This window comes from Fusarium phalaenopsidis (genome assembly GCF_050370095.1).
Source record: "Fusarium phalaenopsidis strain FUZ10S chromosome Unknown contig_32282, whole genome shotgun sequence".
NCBI lineage: Eukaryota > Fungi > Ascomycota > Sordariomycetes > Hypocreales > Nectriaceae > Fusarium > Fusarium phalaenopsidis.
Window position 1 is genome coordinate 398,205 of NW_028145415.1, and position 26,693 is coordinate 424,897.

General features: G+C 51.3%; 10 protein-coding genes and 1 non-coding gene across 11 annotated transcripts; 3 read left to right on the forward strand and 8 right to left on the reverse strand.

Moving 5' to 3' along the window:
- Positions 1–2,087: 2,087 nt before the first annotated feature.
- On the forward strand, positions 2,088–4,821 carry LRP88_01886 (uncharacterized protein; the record flags this gene model as incomplete). The annotated part of the gene is made up of 3 exons (XM_083238559.1): positions 2,088–2,414; positions 2,532–4,760; positions 4,813–4,821. The coding sequence occupies 3 exons, from the start codon at positions 2,088–2,090 to the stop codon at positions 4,819–4,821; spliced, it is 2,565 nt and encodes an 854-aa protein (XP_083105667.1).
- A 637-nt stretch (positions 4,822–5,458) lies between these two features.
- On the reverse strand, positions 5,459–7,384 carry LRP88_01887 (HET domain-containing protein; the record flags this gene model as incomplete). The annotated part of the gene is made up of 1 exon (XM_083238560.1): positions 5,459–7,384. The coding sequence occupies one exon, from the start codon at positions 7,382–7,384 to the stop codon at positions 5,459–5,461; it is 1,926 nt and encodes a 641-aa protein (XP_083105668.1).
- Positions 7,385–7,619: 235 nt separating this feature from the next.
- Positions 7,620–8,760, reverse strand: LRP88_01888 (WD40 repeat domain-containing protein; the record flags this gene model as incomplete). Its single annotated transcript, XM_083238561.1, has 3 exons — positions 7,620–7,847; positions 7,896–8,327; positions 8,386–8,760. The coding sequence occupies 3 exons, from the start codon at positions 8,758–8,760 to the stop codon at positions 7,620–7,622; spliced, it is 1,035 nt and encodes a 344-aa protein (XP_083105669.1).
- An 808-nt stretch (positions 8,761–9,568) lies between these two features.
- Positions 9,569–10,126, forward strand: LRP88_01889 (uncharacterized protein; the record flags this gene model as incomplete). Its single annotated transcript, XM_083238562.1, has 4 exons — positions 9,569–9,689; positions 9,747–9,787; positions 9,852–9,899; positions 9,980–10,126. 4 exons carry the CDS (start codon positions 9,569–9,571, stop codon positions 10,124–10,126), a joined length of 357 nt encoding a protein of 118 aa, XP_083105670.1.
- A 573-nt stretch (positions 10,127–10,699) lies between these two features.
- On the reverse strand, positions 10,700–11,856 carry LRP88_01890 (phosphatidic acid phosphatase type 2/haloperoxidase; the record flags this gene model as incomplete). Its single annotated transcript, XM_083238563.1, has 2 exons — positions 10,700–11,632; positions 11,683–11,856. 2 exons carry the CDS (start codon positions 11,854–11,856, stop codon positions 10,700–10,702), a joined length of 1,107 nt encoding a protein of 368 aa, XP_083105671.1.
- Positions 11,857–13,960: 2,104 nt separating this feature from the next.
- On the reverse strand, positions 13,961–15,775 carry LRP88_01891 (HET domain-containing protein; the record flags this gene model as incomplete). The annotated part of the gene is made up of 3 exons (XM_083238564.1): positions 13,961–14,015; positions 14,081–15,419; positions 15,478–15,775. The coding sequence occupies 3 exons, from the start codon at positions 15,773–15,775 to the stop codon at positions 13,961–13,963; spliced, it is 1,692 nt and encodes a 563-aa protein (XP_083105672.1).
- A 335-nt stretch (positions 15,776–16,110) lies between these two features.
- LRP88_01892 (general substrate transporter) lies at positions 16,111–17,855 on the reverse strand (the record flags this gene model as incomplete). The annotated part of the gene is made up of 4 exons (XM_083238565.1): positions 16,111–16,114; positions 16,180–16,534; positions 16,588–17,608; positions 17,706–17,855. The coding sequence occupies 4 exons, from the start codon at positions 17,853–17,855 to the stop codon at positions 16,111–16,113; spliced, it is 1,530 nt and encodes a 509-aa protein (XP_083105673.1).
- Positions 17,856–19,083: 1,228 nt separating this feature from the next.
- On the forward strand, positions 19,084–20,542 carry LRP88_01893 (transcription factor domain-containing protein; the record flags this gene model as incomplete). The annotated part of the gene is made up of 5 exons (XM_083238566.1): positions 19,084–19,086; positions 19,138–19,188; positions 19,248–19,369; positions 19,426–19,624; positions 19,685–20,542. The coding sequence occupies 5 exons, from the start codon at positions 19,084–19,086 to the stop codon at positions 20,540–20,542; spliced, it is 1,233 nt and encodes a 410-aa protein (XP_083105674.1).
- Positions 20,543–20,664: 122 nt separating this feature from the next.
- Positions 20,665–22,855, reverse strand: LRP88_01894 (NAD(P)/FAD-dependent oxidoreductase; the record flags this gene model as incomplete). Its single annotated transcript, XM_083238567.1, has 13 exons — positions 20,665–20,685; positions 20,737–20,759; positions 20,818–20,962; positions 21,023–21,059; positions 21,121–21,179; positions 21,230–21,262; positions 21,320–21,455; positions 21,504–21,541; positions 21,593–21,662; positions 21,740–21,878; positions 21,932–22,106; positions 22,353–22,584; positions 22,644–22,855. 13 exons carry the CDS (start codon positions 22,853–22,855, stop codon positions 20,665–20,667), a joined length of 1,320 nt encoding a protein of 439 aa, XP_083105675.1.
- Positions 22,856–24,259: 1,404 nt separating this feature from the next.
- Positions 24,260–24,331, reverse strand: LRP88_01895. The gene has a single exon. It is a non-coding gene; the product is annotated as a tRNA-Asp (tRNA).
- A 238-nt stretch (positions 24,332–24,569) lies between these two features.
- Positions 24,570–26,219, reverse strand: LRP88_01896 (major facilitator superfamily domain-containing protein; the record flags this gene model as incomplete). The annotated part of the gene is made up of 3 exons (XM_083238568.1): positions 24,570–24,922; positions 24,970–25,990; positions 26,043–26,219. 3 exons carry the CDS (start codon positions 26,217–26,219, stop codon positions 24,570–24,572), a joined length of 1,551 nt encoding a protein of 516 aa, XP_083105676.1.
- Positions 26,220–26,693: the final 474 nt, after the last annotated feature.

Genomic DNA, 26,693 nt, shown 5'->3' on the forward strand with positions numbered 1-26,693 from the left:
CACGCTCTCCCGTGTCGAGAAATGGGTGTCGAGACGTTGAGCTTTGGGAACAAGGCGCCAACGTTTGCGCCACAGCTTGACGCGCCTGTTTGCCCTGCGGCGTTAGCATTGTGAGTCTAGGCGTTGTCTGTGACCTTCCTCGAACTGGCGACTGCGGTCTCGACTGTCGTGATAGTAGACCATAAGTCAAGCCTGATCATGAGGTTTATTCTTGTGGCGCATTGCCATGGTTGTTGTTTTCCGTGTCTCCAGGCGCAGAATGTCATGCTGAAACCACATTGAAGACTCTGACATCAATGTAATTACACAGTGGGTAATGCAATAAAAGGTTATGGTGATGTGATGGTTGATGCTACCCTGATTACTCCAAAACTGGGGTTGTCAGATCCTTCTATTAAACGCAAACAGCAGGAATGGCTGTTTATCCTGGGGTCTCTGGGTCCTTTGAAGCCGTGCAAAGATAAGACGGGTCGGATTCTCCCGGGCGCAACTAAACGCAACGTTGTCAGAGTAAGCAGGTGAGCAGTAAGATCCATTATCTACCACGCCGCAAACGGTCCCAGCAACGAGCCCTGACTCATCTACCACCATGACTGTATACAGAAAGAACCGCACCTCGGCAAAGGATCTCTTTTGCATGATCCGTCAGCATCTGTCGAGATTAATCTGCAGAAAATGTCCCTGTTTAGGGTAACCCGCGCGAGGAGCAAAAACCTGATTTGATTCGGCTGATCAGCGACAACCTCCGACAAACCGCAAACGGCCTAGTGGGGCCCGTTAGTTTCAGGCAGGGAAAAGGAGAACCTGGACCCAGAGGCGTTAGAGGGGGCACTCAGTTTGAAACTATCGAAGGATTCAGTCTCTCAGCTGGACAATAGTCTCGAGCGCCATCAGCGCCTAGTGGATAAAAAGTAAGGTCGGTAATGAAGCAGTGGACTGAGGGACTTGAGGTTGTCTACGGAGTATGTACAGGGATCCAAGGGATCCATCTGTGAAGAATGTGAGAAAGCGAAAATGTAAGGGGAATGAAGAATGGATGCTCAGACCACGCCCGCTTGAAATGACGCAAGGTTGTCATGGCCCATCTCTCCGGCCTCTTTGCCTCGTTGGTACTAGGGCTCTTGCAACCTTAATCCTGTCAAGCTTTTTTTCCAGCCCGGCAGCTCTGACGCTCCCGAGCTCCGACCGACCAAGCGAGTTGTCCTCGGAACACGACGAGAAGCTGGGCATTCACTACCTTTGATAACAAGAGGAGACTGCGCAAGACAAGCTTTGTCGACAGCAGGCACCATGCCTTCTTCACCAAATCAGAGCTCCTGTGGCTGAAGACTAGCTAGTCAAGGCACATTTTCAGCTCGCTTCGGACTCCAGAGATTGGTCGCGTCCAGCCTCCGGGTGCGTTAGGGGGGACCATGCTTCCTGGCGTTCCTCTAGACCAAGCGATGCGATCCACCAGGGCTGCCACCATCGATCAGTCCCTCTCCTTGGCATCATCTTTAGCCCCGCGGTTCGAAGGAAAGCACCTGAACGAGAGGAAAAAAGAGGTGTGATGAAAGGATCTGACAGCAAAAGACCCCTATTTTCCCTACCTTTTGAGCAGTCCACAGTCAGCGCATCTCTCGCCTCTCGGTCGCTGATCTCCTCCTCTGGGGTCCACTACAGCGCCATCCATCCCACTGTTACTGTGGACCCCCCTCGAGGGTCATCCCAATTCACATTGCCGATCAGGGGGGGCATAACCGGGAGAGGCAGGCAGTAAGTGAGTGAGAGAAGTGTGTGTGGCATGTGTGTGTGTTCTATATGAGGAAACCAAAGTTTCGATTTTCCCGTATCCAAGCCACCTTCGATCGCCTGCCTTCTTGCTGTTCTCTCATCTTTTTCTTGCTTCATCCATCTCATCTTCTTACTTTGCCGTATCTTGTCTCTCGCTCTTGTCGGCAAAGGCGGAAAATCCGAATTAATTCACCAGATGCGACCGTCTTCTTTTTCGACATAACGCTCTTCACTCGCTCTTTTGCCGTTTCTCGGCGTACAATCATTTCACCGACTCTCGTTAAATCTACGCGCGCTCATCGGACACGGTCGCCATGCTCGCCGCTGTTCAATCCTCGGGCGTCGCCCTTGGTCGCATTCTGCCCTTGGCCGTGACGCTGGTCGTCATCCTGGGCATTGTCATCAATCAGCTCAACCTCAGCGACGACCCTTATCGGTGCAACGCCTTGCTTCACGAGGGAAGCTGGCTGAATGCGCCCGATAACAATGGCAGCCGGGCGCCTTTCACCAACTGGCAGCCCAAGGGCTGCATGCTGCACAAGTACAAGAAGGAAGAGATTGCCGACTGTATGGAGGGACGACATATGCTCTTCTTTGGCGATTCGACCACGCGACAGATCTTTTATGGAATGGCCCGGCTGGTAAGTTCACGATAAGAGGTCATCAAGTTGTTCTGCTCGGCTCGACGGTCGCATCACGTGACCACAGGCAATCAACAAAGGGATGTCGCGGTAGCTAACTGGAATGCTTCTCTACAGCTCGACGCCGACAAAGCCAACGATGCGCGAAAGAACAGCAACAAGCATGGCATCCACGACATGGACTTTGGCGGAGTCCGCCTGGTCCAGGTCTGGGATCCCCTCATGAAGCCCGGCAATGCCACCGACATGATCGAAGACCAGCTCGCCCTGTACCGCCAGGAGAGGCTCAACCCATTGCCCGTCCAGAAGCAAAAGGCCCCGGCCTTTATCTTCATGGGCGTCGGAATCTGGTTCGCCGCCCGATTCGAGGAGGGTGTCTCGCTCGAAAAGTTCAAGACAACCTTCCAGAACGTCTCAGCCATTGTTCAGAACAAAGACTTTGCTCCCTTCGGCTCTCGACCCATGGACCCTCGCGATGGCATCGGTTCCGAGCTGTTCCTCGCTCCCGTTGCGCCGCCCTTTTACGACGAGATGCCCGATTACCGCAAGACTGGAATTGCCTCGAACCCCGGCGAGATCGAAGCCATCGATGAATACCTCGAGACGATGGAAGAAACATCTGGCATCCCCATGCTCTGGTCGTACCCTGCCCTCTCGCAAGAGCAGATGGGCGTCATGGAGGACCTCGAGAACGGCTTCCACGTTATTGACTCCGTCTCCGAGATCAAGGCCCAGATCCTCCTGAACCTGCGATGCAACGCCAAGATTGATGCTAAGAAGGGATACCCCTACGACCGCACTTGCTGCACCGACTACGGCCCCAAGTCTTGGATCCAGATTGTCATTGTTGCCCTCGGTATCCTTTATGTCGGCGCTGCTGCTCTGTTTGAGATTCTCGCCCTCATGTCCAAGCAGGTGCCCAAGCTGTCCATCTTCAATGCCGACGTTGCCACCTTTGTCACCGGCCTCCTGGCCTGCTACTGGGCTGATCGTACCCAGTCTTTCGCCAAGGGCTCCAAGGAGTATGTCACCTTCGAGTTTAACCTCCTTACCGCCCTGTGCTTCATCGCTGGCTTTGCCTTCCTTACCAAGTCCAAGCCTCCGCCCGCCAGGCCCGGATCCCAGACTCCTGCTCCGGCGACTCTTGATGATATGAAGCCTCTGTCTCGCGACCAGACCGACGAGTGGAAGGGCTGGATGCAGGCTATTATTCTGGTCTACCACTGGACCGGTGCTTCTCGCGACCTCAACATCTACGTTGGAGTTCGTCTTCTTGTTGCGGCTTATCTCTTCCAGACTGGTTACGGACATGCCGTCTTCTTCAGCACCAAGAAGGACTTTTCTTTCAAGCGTGTTGCCGCCGTGCTTCTGCGACTGAACCTCCTCAGCTGCGCCCTTCCGTTCATCATGAACACCGACTACATGTTCTATTACTTTGCGCCCCTTGTTAGCTTCTGGTTCGTCGTCATCTATGCCCTGTTCGCCATCGGCAAGAAGTACAACGACAACACATACGCCCTGGTCGTCAAGATTATCATCTCCGCCGCCATCTGCCCCGGAGTGATGCTCTGGACGCCTGTTCTCGAATGGGTCTTTGCCGCTCTGAGCCTCGTCTTCCGGATCAACTGGGATCTTCACGAGTGGCAGTTCCGCCTGGGTCTGGATGGCATTATCGTCTACGTCGGAATCCTCATGGGCATTGCCTCTGTCCGAACCAAGGCCTACAACCTGATCCTCACCAAGTCGTATGGCATTGCTGGAATCGCTGGTATTCTCTCCATGCCCGTGTACTGGTGGGTCGCCGTGAGCCACGCCGAGAAGAAGCAGGACTACACCAAGCTGCACCCTATCTTCTCTTTTATCCCCATCATGGGTTTCATCGCCGCCCGCAACATTTCTCCCGTTGCCCGAACGTGGTACTCTCGATCCTTCGGCTGGCTCGGCAAGTGCTCCCTCGAGACGTTTACCCTTCAGTTCCATATCCTCCTAGCCGCCGACACCAAGGGCGTTCTCCTTCTCGACATCTTCCACGGCGATGGTGGCCTTCTCAGCGACCGATGGAGAGCTCTTGTTGTCATTGTTCCCATCTTCCTGTGGATCAGCTCCCGCGTCGCGGATGCCACAGGCGGCATGGTCAAGCTTCTGACTGCTCAATGGACTACCGAGACGCAAGATGATGAGCAGTTCGACCTGGAGAACAAGGCTGATGCCGAGCCTCTCATGAGCAGCTTGCTGTTCTCTAGCCTGACGCCGCTTACCCGGCACATGCCTTCCAAGTCTTCTTGGGCCAACAACCTCAAGGTTCGCATGGTTGGCCTTCTTGTCCTCCTTTGGGCATTGAACCTGGTAAGTTGAGGTATTCGCCGCTACGTTGAACCAATGCTAACAGGATCTCAAGTTTTATTAAATGTACCATTCACGGCGTTCGGAGTATAGCGCATCGACCGACCGATCGACTGCGGGAACATTGGCAGGGGACCGTCAAAAGACGTAGGACCGGCTTGTAGGGGATTACAACGACAACGGATATACTGGGTGGCTATTTCTGGGCTGGCATGCCCATCACATACTTCTGGGCTCACAACCCAAACCTCGATGACACGAGATGTAGATTTCTTATTCATAATGACAAGACATCAAACCACCGTGGCCACGGACTCGTTTGGGAGTGACCATCTCACATCAGCTCATTCTGCACAACCCCGGACCCTGACGCTCGAACCGAGGAGGCCCCTCTAATCAGGGCTGACATGGTTAAGGACAGGGGTGTTAATTAACTCATCCACATCCAACCGAGGAGGATTTGTGCGGCGCAGGTGTCTAGGGTGTGCCGTATTTATACGACGGGATATTCGGATAGAGCCGTGCTTGTTCCAGCTCCGGAACCAAGGGGTTGACACATTGGCTGTTTCTTGGTTTGGAGATATTGACTTGACCTTTCTCAACGGCTACAATAAAATTACCGAAGGAGGAAGGGCGGTCTGAAGCATTGCTTTAGGATGCTTTGTATAGTATAGAAAACAGGCTTTTTGCAGCTATACTACCTATACCAACACAAAATCCTCCTGAGGATGGTTCCGATTCCGCCATTGTTTGATAGCCTCACCATCCATAAACTTGTACATATAGCACTGCCCAACGACCTTGAACTCCCCAGTTGTCTCTGTCGGTCTCAACACAAACGGGACATCGGCACCGAATATCAACACACAAACATCACCCTCCTGCATCGCCTTCGGCCCTAGCCCCCAGAACCCGTGTGTATCCGTGTTGAAGAACCGTCTGTTGGTCCCGTACGACTTGAAGGCTGGATCAAACATATGACCTACCCTTATAATCGTATCTAGAGACCAGAAGCCATATCCAGGTTTGAGGTGGGCTGCATAATAGGCCTCATTTGCGCGCAAGCAATAGCCGGCGAATTGCTCTACCACACGGTTCCGTCCGTCTCCAGCTTGGTCGCCCTTACTATCATAGTAGCACACGAGCGTTGAAGCAAAGGCTTCGTTAGTCTTCTCTTTTGGGTACGGAGAAGGTTTCTGCTGGGCAATCTCCCAACATACGTTGATGAGGTGACCGCTCCCGTTTGGCGAGTCGAAATCGGCAGTCTCAATGACTCTGGTGAATTGATCGATGTGGTCGATAACGTATCCCGAGACTGTTAGCTTGTTCCCGTCAGCCTGGGCTTTGAATGGCTTTTGCTCTGCCTTCCGAAGAGTGGCATCCCAGGCTTCCCAGAACGCATCTGCATGAGAGGGCATCTTTCTGTCCCACTGAGGTATCCAAGAAGGATGTTCATATCCAGGTTTCAAGCTTTCTTCAGTCTGGTGTGCCTGAACTAGAAAGTTGAGCGAGTGCTGAGCGATATTGACCGTCAACAACCGATGCTGTTCCTCGACACTCAGCGAGTAATTTGCCTGAAGCCAAGCCCTGTCCGTCTCTGGCCGCTTGGCCTTGGGATGACCAAGAAAAGCATAGACGTGATCAAGCTTGTTCGTCGCGTTGAAATACCGCGAGGCCTCCATGACAAGCATAAAGTCGAAATCGCAGTTATTGGCCAACTCATCATGGAAGCTCCTGAGCGTTGGGTTCCTGTACATCCAGTTACCCTCCTTTTCATACGTCGCCCAGACATTCCAAAGGGCATACAATGGCGCACCCTCCATCCGCGCCGCATTCTCAGGTCCAAGAAGATATTTGATCTCGTCCTTGAAGTTGGTGTTGTAGATAAACTCTGCAATCTCTGCAAAGTCGATGCTTGAATCGCCCCAAAAGGCCGTTGCGGTAGTGGCAAGACCGACTTCTTGCAAGATCCACACACGAGAGAACCAGGTGAGATTGAAGAGCTTTCCGATGCAGTCTTTGCCGTTGGTACCGAGGACGGAGGGCAGGGTTGACCGCCTGCCGTATCGGTTTCCTGTTATGTCTGTATACTCTGAGGCGCCCTCGGGTTTCATAGCGAGGTAGGTCCAGGGCATCTCTTCCTTGGTGGGAATGAACTCCTCCTTGTCTGTCTTTGTATAGATCTTGTTGTTGATGGTCCGCATGCACCGGAAAGCCTCTTCAGCAGAGCCCGTAGTATCTGGACCCAGCCAAACGAGAACATCCCGAGCTTTGTCGTAGATAACACCCATCAAGTCGACCTGATGACCCTTTTCAATATTGTCATTCTGGTTGATGCAAATCGCATCAGCCCATGCGATCCGGTCCTCGTCGGCATCGCGCATACGACGCAGTCCATCAGAAAGACTCTGTCCGATGTGACAGATAAAGTCAGAGCAAATGATTTCTGCGCTCTTTGTTGGATCACCCCATACGTAAGAAAGAGCCGTGTATGGAGGAGCCGTGTCTATCTCGGCTATGAAGAGATCGCACACAAGCGGGTCGTCAGCGGAGCCTGGATAGATTTTGAGTAGGCGGAAGAACCCGCCTTGGGGGATTTCGGTGTAGGTAAACGACTCAGAATCCATTGTGAGGATAAAGATGGTGTTTATTTGCGTGACTTGCATGAACAAAGAATGAAGGAGGACTTTCACTGGAGCTATTCGCAGGTTGATATTACAGATAGCATGTGGCGATGCAATCCACACGTTGGGGCTTAGACCCTTGTCTATGTTGCACTTCCATGTACGATATAAGCTGCCAAGGCTAAGAATGAGCATGCCATTCAAAAGACAACTAAGCGGTTCGCTAACCGAGGCCTTCTCAGTTGTCACTGTAGGACCAGACCTGAAAGTCACCTCCTCCGCCAGTTGCAAAATGCCGTCCAGATGGGCTCGCCGCAACCGCAAACGAAAGCCACAGATGGCTATGATCATGTATGATGGTGCGGATCTCGCTAGTCTCCGCATCTGATATGTACAACTCTTGTGCCGGTGAAACTGACAAAACCCATCGTCCATCGTTTGTCACGTCCACGCCCGTTACTATGCCCTATGGTTCCTGTGAGCTATCATGTTCATGCCTGTCATGGGATCTTACCTTGTGCTTGACCTGCTTGAAACCCTTTTTCGGATCATGAGGCCATAGTCGTACGGTGTTGTCCTCGCTACCAGACACCAAGAGGTTATGCTTCGAGATGGCAACTGAATGAACACCACCTTTGTGGGCCTGAAACCTATTTTTCGGCTCGTCGTCCGACTTGATACCCTCAATGGGCCAGAAACTCAAGGTGCCGTCTAATGAACCAGCCACGAGCATAACAGGGTCTGATGAGATGGCCACGCTCACAGGCGTATCCGGGAACGTGAATTGGGCGACTTCTGAACCTGACTCAGTATCCCACAGCCGAACCGTTCGATCAGCACTCCCTGACGCGATCATATGGCCATCTTTGGAGATATCTAGGGCATAGATTTCACTCAGATGGCCTGAGTACGTGCTGCTCACAGTGGCTGATGCAATGTCCCAGACCTGCAGACGCCTTCGATCAGCTAATGCAGCCACCGCATTTAATCTTGGAACCCCATACCCTTATAAGCGAGTCTTCGCAGGCAGTAATCAACCTCTTGCTATCAGCAGTAAAAGCAACTCCCCTCACAAGCAGCATCTTTGTTGCGTCCTCTGTCGAATTGTGCCTCAAAGTACACGTTTTGTCTCCAGTCTTAACGTCGTAAACGTAGGCGGCGTTCATCGCACCGATAGCAATGTACTTGCCATCAGGACTAAATCGAATAGCATTGATCAAAGAATCCGGGTTTTCACTTGGCATTCGAAGGAACTCGAATTTGACTTTTGGGCCCGAGTCTGTTGAATGGATATGCCACCGATTAGGGTCGTGCATCAGTTTTTGCAGTGACTGAGCATAGCCATTTTCGAGAAGCTCTTGTTCAGCTAGAGAATCCATCGAAGCTTGATTTTGGGCAAGAGTTTCGGAAGTAAGCGATTCGTCGTTGGCAAGCGGCTTTTGCCCGTTGTCAAGGTTGGACGCGTCATGATCGTCCATAGCTCGAGTAGCGCTTACGCCGAATAGGCAGAGCCAAAGGAAAAGAATGGAGAATACAGAAACGAAAAGAGGATTTAAAACACGTCTCATGATGATCTAGGCTTGGCACTCACCTTGTCCCCTTGATAGGTGTTGATTGGAGACGCGTCATTTTTCACAGGCGTACGCACGGTGAGAAGAAACCGACATGGATTGAACGGCCCTTCAATGATCCGTCTTGATATCAACAATGATTTCTGTAACGACGAGAACAAGTTAGAATTATTATTATCGCCCTTGTGTTGGTTGTGGTACGGTTCAGGAACAGAAAGCCGACAAGGACCGCATCCGTCTTGAAACAGTGACCACATCCCGTCCACGATCTTCAGGTCGGACCACTCAAAGGAACGGCATTCTAATGTACCGTACGATACAGGACGATACTCACCTCGGTTATTGTCAAAAGTCAAGATAATGGCTTACCCCGCAAACTGTCACTATCCGTAACCCTATGGGATGACGTTTGACCCGTAGGTGCCGAGCTGACAATTTGAGTTTTATGACGCTGACATGATGAAGTATTCGAGATCTGACAGCTGATGAGGAGTACTTATACAGACCAAAGGAACGCCAATTGCTCCCCTCTTCTTCATCTCTGCCTGCTCTTTGACTGAAGAAACCCTTGCTATAAAAACACTCAATCACGTATACGTATCGAATAACATCCAACATGCCACACGGATCGAACGTCGGATACCCCCAAAGCTACGACTCTGGCGATCAGCAGCACTACAGTGCGGCTGAAGTTCACAAGGAGGGGAACCTGCACCAAATCAACACAGATGGATATTGTATGCCTGAAAGAGCTCTTTATGGGCCATGGGAATGTTGTGCTAACCAAGATTTAGTGGACAAGAACAAGATTATGAATGAACTGGCAGAGAGAGATGTGCGTATTTCACATAGCGTTACGGTGTAATCTTCCTCGACTAACTGACGATTTCTACTTCCAGATCCAAGAGCATGTCAAAGAACGAATGAAGAATGAACCTGGGTTCGCGGTGAGTGATGTTTCATTACAATTGCTATCTCCTTGTGGTAGAGCTCTGTGCAGTTGCTAACAGCGTGCTCCTACCAACAGGCGATGCGAAACGGAAATAAACCCTCGCGGGGCGCCATGGTCGACGCCGAGATCGCTAAAGAAGAAGCTGAAATGCTCGCCGCGAAGAGAAAGAGTAAGAAGGGTAGCATGGGCAGCATTTCCAGTTCAGGCTCGATGAGTGAATAGGAGCCATGTCCTGGCCGAGGCAGGGAGGCGTGGGCCTCGGAGGGAGACAACTCCGCCAAGGATGGTAAATGATGAGGGGTTGTATAGTAAATTCAATGTCGCCTACCCCTGTTGGTAATTAGGATTCGTCTTGAACGATTTGGTTTGGATGAGATGGGGAGGGGAGCACTCTGTCGAATGGATGGATCTTTGACATGTTCCATCCCCAGAGTGTAGGGATTAATCCAATAGCTGCCAAGGACGCCACAAAGCCCCTTGATTGCGATGTTGAGTGTTTCGTCAGGTCTAGCCAGTTGCTAAAAGTCCGGATAATGACGGCACAAGTTCTTTGACTCCGAGTCCTTGAGGTCAGGATGGATGTATTGGTAGCATCATGCATGTCAAAGAACAATCTCTCCTCTGGCTCTAATTTTATCTCAAATTTCAGAAGATTCGTTCTCAGGGGTTTATGTATGAAAAAAAAGCTTATTGAAATCTGGACGCTCCTAACGTCCTATGATTAAAAATACATGAAGATTCATTCAAAATCGTGTTCTGTAGGCCGTTACAAGTATACAAGCGTTCTTCCATCTTTTAAACCATATCCTCAGCCCTCGTGCCGTTTCCAACAGGCCGTCGAGGAATGTGAGATGAGTGATGATAACCATTTCCATGCATGCCCTCTCCACCATCGCCCTTGTATCCATGTCCAACGGCACTTCCACCATGAGCTCCCCAGCCAGCTCTGTGCGTGAAGACCGCATCAATCAGCTCAGCTCGACCATCAGCGTACATGAAAGGAGCACCGCGGTTGAGAGGAATGTGGTTGTATCTCCAGTCCCAGACAGCGGCATAAGTCATGCGGTATGCTGAGAAGGCCATGACAGTGCCAATGACGGCACCTGCGAAAACATCGTACCAGTTGTGGAATTCGTCAATGGTGAGAGCTCCACCGATGAGACAGGCGCCGAGAATAGGAGCGTAGATGGCGATGAGCTTCCACATGGACGGGTGGTAGTTGGAGAAGACCTTGAGCTTGGCGTTGAGGTACAGGTAGAGATAGACGAAGCCCGCAAAGGCAGCAGTGGTGTGACCGCTGGGCATGGACTCGAGACTATCATCGATCTGATCAGGGTCACCGGTGCAGATCTCGCGTGTGTAGTAGAGCTTGAGGAAGCCCTTCTCATTGTAGCCCTGGTTGGTTGCGCGTGAGAGATCCGGCTTGCACACGTCGAGGAAGTGAGGTCGTAGACCACCGATGAGCCACTTGACAAAGACCTGGAAGACGGCGGCACAGATGAGAGAGTATAAGAGACCGATGACAGCGTTGTTGACGTCCCAGAAAGATCGGATGCGGATCTGCATCACAAGAATGATGAAGATAGGGATGATGCTCGCAAGGAAGGCGGCGAGCCAGATGGGAATGATCTCATCGCGAAGAGGATATCCAAATTCAGGAAAGACAATCTCGCCATCGGAAAAGGTAACGGGGAACGATCTTGAGGGAGCAGGCTTGGCTTCGTAGACCTATGCAATCGTTGTTAGAGGAGATGGTTAAGAGTTGGAGAATGACTTACACCAAGGCCAACGGCGCCCATGCAGATCATGGTCAGAATATCCAGCCAGGTGCACTTGAGCCACTGACCGAAAGTCGGTCGCTTCGACATTGGTAGCGGATCGTGAACGCGCTTTTGGCGTCTGGTCGAGGGGCCGGCCGGGTGCGGCGACTTGGACCTGTTGAAGAAGCCCATGTTGGCGAAGCTGGTGATGTTGGTTGGATGGAGGCTGGAATGATGGCCAACCGTGAATAGGCTGACTATGCAATCAACTTGATGTAGAAGTTGTTCGTTAAGCTAGTCTAGTGTTGACTTGAGAATGGAAGCTGTTCTTCTATAAATTCACATTGTTGATGGTGATTTCACTTCTCGACTGGCAACCTGACGTCACCATCGTCATGATCAGTTACTACACAACGTCGAAATCGTCTCTTCTGCGACACGCTACTCGCGTGCCATCTACACTCTGTGCTTGTTTCGGTAGCATCCCCCTTACGCGGCGACGTCATTGATCAAGCCCATTTCCTGGAAACGTGAGCCTTGGACGGCAGATTCATGCCGAGGGGGCTTTCCGCGCGGCAGTTTGGTGCCGAGTTGACCAATCACAAGTCGCAATCTGGTGTCCTAGCGGCACAGGGATCGCGGCTTGGCCTTGATCTGGGACCTGCTGCTGTGGCTTGTTTTTGACAAGAAATATCTGGTACACCGCAGTATTCAGAGAGAAAATGTTAGGCCATTGTCAGGGCAATTGTCGTGGAGATTGGTGCAGTCGTGGTTCTTTGTGGTGATGCAAGACTGTTGCAACCACGGCCCATGCTGACGTCGAGAACTTTCGGTTACGTAAATCACAAATACGAAAAAGAAGGTAGAAAACGACGTGTAAAAAAGCCCGGTTCATCGATTTACTTCTCAAAACAGGCTTAAACCAGAGTTTTAACCTCAAAATAACCTTGATTCACGGTTGTCGAAGAGGTGCGGTCGGTGGGTGTGGCTCGTCATTGTGGCTGGTGAAGCTACTCTCTGATGAAGGCTTTTGGTCGTCCAAGACGTTTTATTTGCGTTTCCCTCTCTATTCGATCCCGACATTCCCCGTGGCTGTAATGGAGTGCTTCTCACGAGCGCATGCTGTTGCGTGGTGCTGCACTCTTTCGTTGTTTTCCACGTGCACTTGTTCCCAAGTGAGATGGTCTAGGGTAGTTGGCAGTGTCGAGTGAATCCAGGACATCACGCTCATGTGTGTATGTTTGTTGGTATTGTTTTGACACTTTTCAAAGGATTATAAATGACTATGTTTATTTTTGGAAACCCAGAGTTCTAAATTGATTCGTGATATACGCCTTCGGTCAGACTACTTCATGGAGATGGTGACAAACTCAGCCATCAGCACCATTGTTTTCGTTCGGAGATAGCTCTTTGAAGACCCCTCCTCTCTTGGGGTTACCTATCTGATACAATTCATCAATTAATTATCTGACCCTGAAAGAGGTCGAAGAGCTACTCATGCTACCCTCAGGGCCTCATTTGGTGGTGCTGGTATGATGCGGGCGTCCGCTCAAGGCATGGATGGCATGGACACCAGATCTGAACCAGACCTAGGTGATGCGACTGCTGTACCTTAATCGGAATCTCCCGAAAGCCAGTGACAAACGTTCCCTGGATATATTACGTAAGGGGTCAAATTAGGACGGATCATTGATGCCGATACAATTCAGTTTCAGTGTGAGAAGGCAGGGAAGAAAGCAGACAAAAAGACACTAGTCACCGTTGTGATCAATATTACCAACTCTACATACAGACACATGCCAAGTTTTCTAGAACATCATCCCATCATAGAGCCAAGAAATGATCAGCATGCAAGCTGTTTTACCAAGAGGGCCGTGCTTGGCCAAGCCGGGAGATTCGCAATGACAGTCTTGGCACGTCCGGGAGAAACCATGGTAGGGTTTATTGATCAAGGTACTTTTTGGGGGCCGAAAACGATGTAACTTGATGGAAAAGGTGTGACCCAAAATAGATGAGCACATGTGCATACACAGGTTGTGATGCACTTAATTAAGAAACATCAAGTGTTGAGATATCAGCTACCTCATCTCGTATAACAGCTTGATCAAAGAGCGAATAAAAGCCAAGCACACTTGAGTTACCGTGAATTTACAAATGAAAGCCCCTTTAAATGATAGTAACACTGGTCACATCACCCCTAACCCACCATGAAGGAAATCCAGCGCGGGGCTTTACCCTATCCCATCTGCTCCTTGGCTTATCCCTGGTATTCCAGATTTCATTCTCATTCTTTGGATTAGCTTGAAACAGCAGCAACCCATGTCGCTGATACAAAGTCTGGCTTTGAGACTCTGATTTTCTCAGCACGAGGGAGCAGAGAAGATCTTCGGCCTCTAGTAATCGTAGGCAGTACAACGGCTCGTCATCTTGAGTGTTGTCGCCCGAAGGAACCCATTCTGCGAAATCTTGGTACAAGCATGGAGATGAGTTGACCACCATGTCTGCCTCAGCCACTGTAGTTTTGACAAGAATACCACTAAGAACGATCCGTGAGTCCTCACAAGATTCGGTCCATGACTGTATCCCTTCGCCGTGCTGGGGCCATTTCTCGACGCTGAAGTGAGCTTCAGGGGCGCTTGGTGTCTCCTTGGCATACCAAATGATCTTGGTTTCCAGGGAGGCCCAGGACCATGTCGGCGCGCGCCACTCAGGCACCCGTGATTTTTCCTCGTCAAATGGGTCAGTTGCCCAGGCGAGATCAGGCACGAAAGAATCTGCCCATAGACCCGCAAAGTGCTGACTCTCGCGCATCGGTGCCATGTACTGCGCAATACCGTCGATAGCCATCAGTTTGTCACCTGGATGCGACAACTTGAGTTGCGTATAAATCTCAACCACCTCGTACCATTTCGAGATGAGAGCAGAAGTGTCCAAGTGAGCTTCGGCGGGCTGAAGTTTTGAGTTGTCCGGGAACCCGTAAACCTGGGCTTGGAAGCCACCTAGAATAGGCGAACACTGACAAACGTTGCGAGAACGGCATTCCCATACAAGCTCCTGGCTCGTGAAGTATAGAGTTCGGGGCGAGAGAAGACGTTCCTGCATGACCCAGGCGCGGTTCATCAGAGGATAGTCAAAGAATCGGTGGTTAAAGTTGAACCGTGCAAAAAGTCGATATTTCTGGCCAGATTCGGGGACGGTGCCAGTTATTTCGATCTTTGGAGAGCTGTAGAATAGACCACCTTGACCGCTCGGTGAAGAAGCGGCGGCGAGAGTGACAAGTGAGTTCTCATAGATCTGACACATCTGCGATCCCTCCTTTATCCAGCAATCGACGTTGTGCTGAATGATGCAGAGTGAATCGATCCAGATATACCGATACCCGAGCTTGCGAGTGATGGCAATTGCATCCTTGAAGGTCTTGGGTAGAGCTGCGGCTGGGATCTCTTCTGTGTACTCCTCGTACGTCTCATCGTTGAGCTGCGCAGTGATACTCTCTGGAGGCCCCCAGCAGTGGCTCAAGGCGAGGTATTTGGTCTGCACTGGGTCCAACTCATGAGTGTCGACGACTCGGACAGACGTTTCTCGAACCTCCACCAGCCTTGACGGGAGAAATCCGTCGGATGCATTCTCACAGAGTGAATGATTGTCCAGACACTCCTTCAGGGCACCTAAAGCGAAGGCGCTTGACTCATCCGAGTCTGTCGATGTTGGGAGATCGTCAAAGAGAGGGACACTCTTCCAGGGACTGGGTAGTTCTGTTGCGAGTTAGGCAATCATCCAACAAGCAGACCTGAGGGCGTGGGATGAAAGTACCCGGAACCGCATGAATCAGAATATCGTGCTCGATTATAAAAGGCTCCTTCTCGATTCTCACATTCAGCTCCCACTGTGAAGAATCTTCGGGGTGAAGCATGTCAGTCCGCTGTCGTCTCTCAGTCGTCCAAAGTATGTATTTAAGATCCGGGGACGAAGCCTCTGGTAGCAGTTGCTGGACAGCCTGTTGGACCGCATCGCAACAAATGCAGCCATTTTCAGCGGCCTTGTAGAGTCGTTCAAGAGTTCCTCGGGCGTCATCCGCCGCAAAGTCACCGCAGGACTTGCAAGGCGACATGGTGACTCAAAGGCTGATACCTTGGTTTGAAGATGAAAGATTTGGGATCATTTCTGCCCAACGATGAGATTGGGTCAAAAAACGACCCCAATCTTGGTGGCTGACCACCAAGTGTGGCACACTTTACTCGTAGCTTGGCGCCACGACCTAACATCGCGACAACGTCGACAACAACACCAAAAAGTAAGATCGCGAGTCATTGCTCGCATGACGTCTCTCCCACCGGGAATTAAATGTCAAGAAGGCTATAAAAGAGGTATATTTACTCTATAAGCCCCTTTAATCAAGATCTATAATATAACACCTCCTTTCACTCCTTAATAACTAAATCATTCTTATCTCCCCTTACTTCATGTTAGCTTAAACTTATAATCTCTCTAGAACAGAAAGATTGAGTTACATACCTCGGCTCAATAGATGATCTGACATCACCGCTTTCAACGCTGTTAATAACTGGGCCTCGTCGAGAACGCTTATAGGCATTGAACCAAGAGCCTTTGAAGAGATAGTCAATCTCCTCGACACTGAGACCAGAGATCTCTGGAACCATAAAGAACACGTAGATAAGGGCCAGAAAACACCAGCCAGCGAAGAACAGGAATGCTCCCCAGTTGTCAGTTGTCTTCAGCAGCGAGGGAATGCTGTACTTGACGGCGTAGATGAAGAGCCAGTGAAAGGTTTGACTCACGGCTCCGCCGAAGGAGCGGATGCGGTTCGGCCACAGCTCGCCACCGAAGATATAAGGAAGGACGAACAGGCCTTGCCACTCCTGTCAGTAACGGAACCGCATGACGATTATTTCAGAGACTTACCGACAGCGTACCCGAAGGCGTGAATGAAGAGGGCTGCAATGGCTGCATTGGATGCGCTGGACGAAACGGGACCTTCCTGGTGGAACTTGATAAAGACACCAATATAGACATGCGAGATCAGCTGCATTGATATTCCCACATACAGAGACCGACGTCTTCCCAGGGCGTCAATGAAGAAGAATGACGCGATGATGCTAAAGAAGAACTTGGACATGCCGTACATGCCGCTCAAGAACATGCTACGAGCCGAGTCACCGCCTAAGCCCATGATGCTCATGATTGGAACAAAGTACGAGGTGACAGAGTTGGCGCCCGATAGTTGAGCAAGAGCGTATGAGATCAGGGCTTGTTGCAGACGGCGGAGGTTGGAGGGGACCGTGAATGTCTCTTTGACGATGTCAACAAAACTGGAGCCCATACCACTGATAGAGTTCTCAATGTCTTGGATCTCCCCCTCGATGCGTGGGTGATTGGTTGGCAGACATCGCAACTTGGCCAAGGTCGAGACAGCGTCGTCTTTCTTGTCCACCATCATGAGCCATCTGGGCGATTCGCAAATGAAGAAGCTGGCCAAGATGGCAAAGAACATGAAAATTGCTGGTGAGAACCACACGATCTGGTACTGGAGCCTGCCAGGGTCCATGTGCAGGAATATGCCGTACACACAAAACACCGAAGTGAACAAGGCGATACCCATGGCGATGGTGTACCAAGCTGTAAGGAGGCCACGTATCTCGGCGGGAGCGAGCTCAACGATAGACATAGGCCCAGTGACACTGAGTGAGCCGATCCCTATGCCAGAGATTATACGTGCTGTGTACAAGCCGGCCCACCCTGGGGAGGCAGTGGCGATCATCTGTCCGAGGATCCAGATCGAAGCGTACAGACGAAAGGACCATCTCCTGCCGATTCGGTCGTTGACGAAAAAAGACGAGGCCGCACCAACAGCATAGCCGATGTAAATGATGGAGATGAAGTTCTGGATATCGCTAGCCTTTGCGCCCGATTTGACGTTGAATTGCTTTTGAAAGCCGGGCAGGGACGGAACCACAGATGAAGATCCCTGGTCCCAGGCTTGTTGCCAGTTAGCATGAAAGGATTCTCGTAATAGAACGAACGGTAGACTCACTGGTTGGAAGACCCGCCAAAGCGTAGACGGCACAGGAGAAGAGCAGGGTCCGGTTGACCATTAGATCTCGGGGAGTTGCTTTAATAGTCCGGGCATATTTTGCCAGGACTGACTCGGTGAAGATTTCCTTGATGGGCATTCTGGCGTTCTCTGTCGTTGGTTGTCAAGTTGCGATAATGGAGCGGATGAACTGACACAGCAACTGGAGGGACTCTCCAGCGCTGTTATATGCCAGCATTGATGGCGTTCAACAACACTCTTCTCATCTCCGATATCTTGGCCAAGCTGAGAGCTCAGGCCTGTACCGGAAGAATACGAGTCGTTATCCAAGATAGGGAACCTAGTGCTCGGAAGAATACGGGCAGCCAATCGGAAAGGGGCATAGCATATCTTGGTTAACCGACCGGCCGCATGGCTATCATCACCCCGCACGCATGGACTTGGCATCTCTGATCTGGCCTACCTCGATTCCCTGACAGGCGAGAGGGTCTGGCCTGCGTGGCAAGAGATGATATCTTCGGACACCAAACAAAATGCTCCAGGCAAATAGCAGGAGTCGAAGACAAGGGCCTGTCCGGCGGCGACGGGTTCCAGGAACGAGAGCCCACCAAGCATGTCTGAATTGCAAAGAGAAGAAACTCAAGGTGACTTTAGGGACGCAGACCTCCCGAGCAAGGCTAATTTGATTTGAACCAGTGCGATGACCAAAACCCTGCTTGTGGCAACTGTAAGAGGCTGGCTATCTGTAGGCATCAACCGCAACTGAGGTATGAAGCAGTTCATTGCTAATTGACCTTACAGCCTGTCTTATCCAAGACCCAAAAAGCAAGAAGACGAGACCCCGAAATTACTTGGAGGTCCTGGAAGGCCGCGTCGCCAGCCTTGAGGGTCGTGACGACAGATCCTCTTCAGGCACGACACAATCTCCACTGGGCCCTGCACGGGGCTGCTCCAATGGAAGCACCCCGTCAACCCAACTGACACCAGACAATGGCGAGGGAACCAGCGACTTGTCATCCAGAGTGGGCATGTTGGACTTTCGGACGACACAGATGGAACCTCAGTATCTCGGTTCATCGTCTGCGTTTGCGTTTTCTCGCATCATCAACTTCTCTCTCAGCCGAGACCTTCCCAGTGAACCCACACTGGCCAGCCTCAACAATAGGCATGCATCGCCGCCGTCTCCTTGTCTGTTACCAGATTATGAGGTCGCTCTGACGCTTAGCAATGCCTATTTCAAGCATATTCACCCACAGTACCCTTTTCTGCATGAACCGACCTTCAGAGCTTGGGAGGCAAGACACTATGGTTCATCTCATGGCGTGTCCGAAATAGGATTTTCTTCGTCGCCATTGTTCTTCCTCAACATGGTAAGATTGGCCAGCAATAACTAGTCGAGCTTGGGCCTGACGGCATGGCAGGTGTATGCCGTTGCATCTCTTCTCTTACCGAAAACTCAGTCTCTGGCCGAGGTGAGCCTCAATTCCTGACCCGAGACATGCGCCCCCGGAGCTGATGCCGTCTTGCTCAGCAATTGTACATGTCCGCTCAGCTCTTTACCGACATATTGTCTAAAGATAACCTAGAGTCCATTCAAGCCCTACTGTGTTATGCCATGTATTCTCTTCGCTCGATGGACGGACCATCCCTCTGGTATAAGCGACATGCCGGCTTAGCTTGATTGCCACAACGGCTGATGCAGAAATCAGGAAATTATCCGGCCTTGCACTGCGTCAATGCATCGAACTGGGCTATCACCGAGGCATCAAGCGTCTTGCGCCTACCGCAAATCCACTTCAACAAGAAATGCGTAGAAGAGTCTTCTGGGTTGCGAATGGAATTGACTGCACCGTGGCCTTGAGGCTGGGACGGCCGCTGGGTATCCCGATTCAGGAGATCGATGCCGAGGTAACACAAATCTTGCACCCCATCAGTCTTTGCCTCATACTAAAGACCTGAAACGCAAAGTATCCATCAGATGTTGACGACTCTGCCATCACTGAAACCGGCATCACCAGTCCGCCTCGATCCCACCACAGCCAGCCAGCGACAACAATGTCCACTGCCATCCACGTGTTCAAACTACGGCATATCTGGGCTCAGATACACACGTCGCTGTTTTCAGGCGCCTCGCGCTCAGACGTCGAACATGGTGCCTGCCATCCTCGCATCAGAGAGTTACGGGCAGACTTGGACACCTGGCTGGCGGAAGCTCCACCTTCACGGCCAAGGCAAGATGATGATCTGTCCATCTTCTCCATAAGCACTTGGTATGAGTTGAACTACAGCTATACCATGATGCTCCTATATCGAGGCCAATTAGCAGAGTATAGGGAGTCAAACAGGCAGGTTTTTGAGGAATGTATCCAGGCTTCCAGGAACATCTGTCAATCTTACCGTCGGCTCTATATAGGGACAGCAGTTAGATATACGTGGGGGACCCTTCACTGTCTTTTCTTGTCTGGTTTGACATACCTGCATTGTCTGTGGACGTATCCTACAGTCTTGGAGTCGGTCCGCCCAGAGGATGTCAGCAAAACATGCACCGACTGCACCATGGTGTTGGTGGCGATTGCTGAGGGTTGGCAAAGTGCGGCTCCTTACCGCGATACCTTTGAAGCCCTTGCAAATCGTACAATCGCCATGGTGATCAACAAGAGTCGCTCAGCCCCAAGCCCGGCTCCCCCGTCAGGCGGGATCGAGATTGGGGATGATGACAACTGGAGTCATTGGTTAACCGACATGGCGGAAGCTGGAGTGCTGGATGGAGTTGATGGGCTGTTGGCAGGATTTATAAGTGACTTCGCGACGCATCCAGATTATTGAGAGAATTTGGTTTACCGACGTCTAGTACTATCAAAGATACATGGCCATCCAGCTCTTTTGCCCCTCTCCTGTTGCCAAGGCAGAACCAATGTGGTTACAGATTGGTTACAAAATTAAACGCCTTATAGCTTCTGCATGGGAACCTATTTCACAGTCAGTTTTGTGCTTAGCATTTGCCGCATAATTGATCTTACCCGCTTCATCTTGAAATCCTGAGCTATTCGAGGCCAGTCAGCACATGATGGTAGGTTAATCGCTGATTCAGAGGCACATACCAGAAGCCATTTTGAGCTTAGACATCTCTCTCGGGCCATCCTCTCCCTCTGACAGACCGTTGTTCGGCTTGCCCTGCTGGGCAACTCGCCATTTCCAGACAGGTGTGAACTGGTCAGGGACACGCTCGATTTGGTTCTTGACATGCTGACGTGGACGTGTCAGCATATATGATGCTATTACAAAACCAGATGTCATAAGACCTACCTTTCCGAGCACTGGGAGAAACTTGAAGCCATGTCCACTGCAAGACACTTAGCAAATGATGGCCAACCATGCAAGACAACAAGGATGGGGAAACTCACGAGCCTCCTGTGCAGATGAAGAGGGAGTCCGAATATCCAGGCACGTAATCAATCACGTACTGCGACTGTTAGTAATAAACACAGGGGGTTGGATTAGCAAAACACGCACGTCGTTGTCGATGCTGTCAGTGTACCAGCACAGCTAAATTTATCACACATCAGCTTTGATCCAATCAACAGTCTCTAGCGTTGCACCCACTCTGCTATCTGTGAAACCAAACTCGGTCAACTCGGGAAATGCCTGGGCAATGACTTCCTTCATCCGCGAAAGGCCGTACAGAGGCACTGTGTTGATGCGCTCCTCCGTGTACTTGGTTCGTGGAGTGGAAATCCGGCTGTAACATGTTAGTCTGCGTCTATGACCCGCAAGATGTTGGACCTACAGGTCTGGCTGCGTTGGGTGAGCTTGGAAATTGGTGAACTGTCTCACATGTAAGCAACGAAGTGTGGGACGGTTCTGGCTTCAACTCACTTTACGGCCCCGAAAGCCGAACTTGAGTCGCCCTTCCTTGGAGATGGGGAATCCGCCGCCCTGGTAGTAGCTAGCATGAAGGTCAACACAACGTCTTGGGTGAAAAGGGAGTGTACAGACTCTTCCCCTTCTCCCCTACGATAAGACCAGACGGGGTAGTTGTCAGGGTGGAATTTTTTCCAGAGGTCCTGTCGGTGCTTCGGAATGTCAATGAACATGACAGTTCCAGCCGTTGCTTCGACAGTCTGGTGAGCTTCCGGGATGATGGATGCAGTCCAGCCGCCGGCTGATATGTGTTAGCCTTGTGGAACAGGCGCGAAGAGAACTGAATCTACTTACCAGCGACGATGACCAAGTCTCCGAAGTGGCGAAGCCCATCGCACGTCTTGATTCCAGCCACCCTCTTGTTCAAGCCGTCATTTTCGACGATGAGACTGGAGAGCTTACCCTGAGGATCGCCCAGGACGAACCTGACTCCGACTTGCTCACAGAGGAACTTTGCGTAGATGCAGGCCTATACTCATGAGGTTAGAAGTTGATGCAAAGCAGAGAGACCTCCTTCTAGTATGACCTGCCTTGTCAGCGATGGTAATACCTCCCTGGATGTCTATGAAGCCATTGGTGTTCCCGCCGTTGATCCTGTCAATGATGTGATACTTTTCAACCCACTTGGGATCAATTTGCCCCAGCCTTTTCTCGTCTTGGGCGTTTCCCTGAAAAAGATGTCAGTCGAAAGGTCGAGAATCACCGGCGTTCATACCTTGACAAATTGCATCCTGCGGAATTCTGGCGCCGTCTTCTCCATCGTCTTCAGGCTGTCTGCATAGTAGTCGCGCAGCTCTGGACCCTCGGCAAGGAAATACGATCCGCAGATGTAGAAGAGCTTGTCTTCTGGGGTCAAACCCTTAGGGAGATCGGAAACGTTGGCCTCGGTGATTGCCTTGTTCCATGAGAGCCAGAAATCTCTCGCCTCGATGGCCAGGTCTTGATAGCTAAGAAACTAATGTTGGCATTCCCTTCCATTCAAGGTAAACAACAGGGGCTATTTTACTCTGTCCTCTCGGCGTAAGCCATGCGAAAGACCTTGTTGATATCTGCCGAAGCGCCATCGCAGCCCCTTGAGGGGTCATAGCCGTTCTTGTCGAAGGCACATCGGTCGAAGATGGTGATGTTTCTGTAGCCACCGCGCGCGAGCCACAAAGCGCTGCTCAAGCCGAAAACGCCACCCCCAACGATGATGATCTCGGAGTCGTGGGAAAGCATGGTGAGAGAGGAGTAAAAAGCCGATTGTGCGGGTGGTGATAATATTGTTTGCACTGCGAGGAGCCTACTACGGGAAGAGTGAGTGACTTGTCTAAGGCAGTACTGGACAAGAGTGTAAGGCACGACTTTATATGCGCAGTCACTGGTACGACCCTATCCGTTCACTGTGTTAAGCTAGTTGCCGCGGTTCTTGCTGGCGTTGAACCCGGAGAGTGATCCGACACTCTTCGTATTCTTCCGAGTCGCCAACCATGGCTTATCTTCCATGGCCCACACTCCGGATTCCGACTAACCACCCCCGAGAGGTGTTCGGAAGCTACCGATGCATGGACTACTCCTGTACAGTGTGGTCTAGTTGGCGAGGCCTTGACATCTCGGCACCGTCCCGACTATATTTTTCTTCCTTGATCAATCCCTACTCCCTGCTGAATTCTATCCAACCTTACCATGATCCATAGACTCATCTTTCATCCATGCATCTCCCACTTAGTGAAACTCTCGTCCACCGTCGTGGGTCGAGATAAGCTCATACGCCTGTTTCAATTTTATTCACGGTTGAGGATCTGGTACTTGACGAGACACGACCACCTGATTCGTTCCAAAGAGCGATGGATGGTCTTTATGAGTCGTCTTGCACTTACGAGAAAGGTGCTACGTGCTGGCCGGAGTGTGGAACAAATCCAGACCGCCACCAAGGCCGCCAGCGCCTCATCCAACGGCGTGGATCACGATTCCTTCCTCCGCTACGTCTCGGTTCTTCGTCATTTTCTCTTGGTTGCATACCTGGTCTTGGACAACGCGACCATACTAGACAGCCTAGGGCTGCATCCCTGGAAGAGCTCGCGGCGCATAACGCTGCAAGCCGCCCGGTTCTGGTTCAGCGCTGTAGTGTGCGGGCTCTGTACACAACTCTACTCCTTCCATCGAATGAGGCAGTATCGGAAAGACAAGGATGGCATGGATACCAAAGCAGATGGTCATTGGTGAGTGCTTTGGCCGAGCTCTGTGGCTGTTGCTGTGTGCTGATGCAAGACCGGATACTAGTAATCACGCCATTGACAAGTTTCAGCTTCTATCAAACCTGTGTGACTTGAGAATCTCATCGTCTGCGGCTGGGCTAGCACAAATAAACGAGGGTCTTATTGGGATCTGCGGTGTTATTAGTAGTGGCGTTGGGATATATAGACAAGTGGTAGCGGCCTCTTAGTGGGAAAGGCTAGTCTGAAATTAAGATATCTTATTATTATACAATGCTTTGTTGGTTATTTCTTAGGTTGTTCTTCAATAGGAATGCTTATTCTAAATTATGAGAGTAAAGACAATAATGCCTGCCACACCCTTGACAACATCGCAACGACGCCAACACCAAAAAAAGAAGATCGCGAGTTATTGCTCGCGTGGCGTCTCTCCCGCCGGGAATTGAACCCGGGTCTCAAGCGTGACAAGCTTGCATACTGACCACTATACTACGGAAGATGTATGGTTGTGATCAACCACTGTAGTGAGAGGATTCGATGGGACGGTGTGGAGATATGCGGGTTATAGCCCACGTCTTCCGCCAGAGGATGCGAGTGACTGTATGTATATTCATGGGCATCTAAATACTCGTGGAATGACTATAGGTACTCAAATATCCCAGCCGTCTCTCGTAGAAACTTTGCACCAGACGCGTGCACGCCTCAGTTGTCCCCCAACACCACATACAATAGAGTCATCATAGCGTGTAAATGAAATCAGGGCGCACATCACCACTGATGGCCTTCTGCTCATCATTCATGGCGTCCCACTTGGCGTCACGCTTTCCGCTCCTGCGCGCCCTGTTCTCCCAACGCAGCGCAAAGTGCATGAAGATGGAACCACCAAGCAGGAAGATGATCTGGTACGCAAGCACCGTGCCGTGACCGGTCCAGTAGCGAGGCTTCTGGCGGTCGAGGTAGATGTTGGATGAGACGACACCATTGAGGTTGCCCCAGCCGACAACCATTCCGAGAACGATGGCGCGCTTCAAGGAACCCTCGATGTTGTTGTTGACCCAAGACACGGTGTTGGAGACGGTCGGATAGATTCCTACAAGAGATTAGCCAAGGTACAACATTAGACAGTGTCAAACTTACCCATTGCTCCAAGGAACACGGCGCCGTATTGAACCTTGGGTTTGTGACTAGCTAGCAACATGATGAAGCCAATAATACCCACGCAAACAGTGGCAATGTTACAGAAGCCTCGCCATTTCGTCCGATCCGCCGTGAAACCAACAAAGATGGTGGCCAACGCCGCACACGCGTACGGAGGCACGGAGAGGAGCTGCGCCCGAGTGCCGACGTAGCCCATGCCACGAAGGATAGTGGGAAGGAAGAGAGAGAAGGCATACAGAGGCATCAGGCAGCCCATGTAGATAACCATGTACCCATACGTCTTCCAATCCTTAGCAGCAGCCCAGATATATCGCTTATCAAAGTCTTCAGCGGTTCGACCTTGACGGTCCATGATCAGACGGCGTTGAACACGGATGCGATCCTCGGGGGACAAGAAACGGGCAGTATCAGGCCAGTCAAAGACCATCCACCAGCAAAAGATGCCAATAAAGACGGTCGCCAAACCCTCGAGGATAAAGATCCAGGCCCAGCCAGCCTTGCCACCGATGCCGTCCATCTGAGCAATGGCAGCAGCCAACAGACCACCAAACGATCCGGCGAGGGCAGCAGCTGAGAAGAAGATGGCCGACCGGGCACCAATCTCAGAGCTCTTGTACCAGCAGCCGAGATAATAGTTGACGCCAGGATACAAGCCAGCCTCGGCTACACCAAGGAAGAATCGCGCAGCCAAGAGACCAGGATAGTTGTGGCACAGACCCATGAGGGTCATGACGATGCCCCAGGCGATGATGATGCCTGTAAAGAAGATGCGCGGTGTCAGGCGCTTAAGGAGGCCGTTGGTGATGGGCTCAAACAGGGCGTAGCTGATGAAGAAGATGGTGAGGGCCATGTTGTAGTCGCCCGTTACCATGCCGAGATCTACTTCCATGTTCTCGAGACGGGCGTTTCCAATATTGGTTCGGTCGAGGAAGGAGAGGAGGTAGAGGAGAGAGAGCCAAGGGATGAGCCACAGGTCAACCTTCCACATCAGCTTCTTGTCCTGGTCATGGTCAATAACATTCATCAAGATGTAGATGTGTAGAGCAACTGACAATTTCCCGGCGCTCTTCTTCACTCTTCCCCGCGTCGGGGTCAGGCAGGTTTGCCAGAAGCTGAGCACGCTCCGCCTCGATGGCAGACGTGGGAGGAAGCTTGGAGACATTCTCAACGTCCACAGTCGTGGGCTTTTCCGGCTCCGACGGCGGCGTTCTAGTGCTATCAGTCGTCATGGCGAAAAGCTGAAAAAGAAGAACAATGATTGACAGCTTCTCCCAACTTCTGGGGGAACAACACCGCCATATAAGAAGGTCCCAAAGGCGGCCCGAATACCGTTTTGTCGCTTCCCTCTCTGATGTACCTCGGCGCGTTGTCCACCCCGATTCCCTGCAAGCCCTCTCATGCGGGGACGGGGAGAGGTCAAAGCTGTTCAGATCTGCGATTCGCTCTAGGCGATTAAAGGAAGGTAATAATGATCAACGTGGAGAGGAGACCTTTCCCCGCGATCGAGTCTAATTGGACCGACGGGATGAGGAATGTCGATCGTGGATGGTTTTCGGAGGTTGTGATGACCAAGTGAGCAAGGGTTGTGGGCAACAAGATTGTAACCCCCCTCAAATGCAAAAAGGCTATCAGCCTGAATGCACACCCGGCTGTGTAATGCAAGAGGAGGCTGCAGAAAGCCAGCCACCGAGGGATCTGATCTC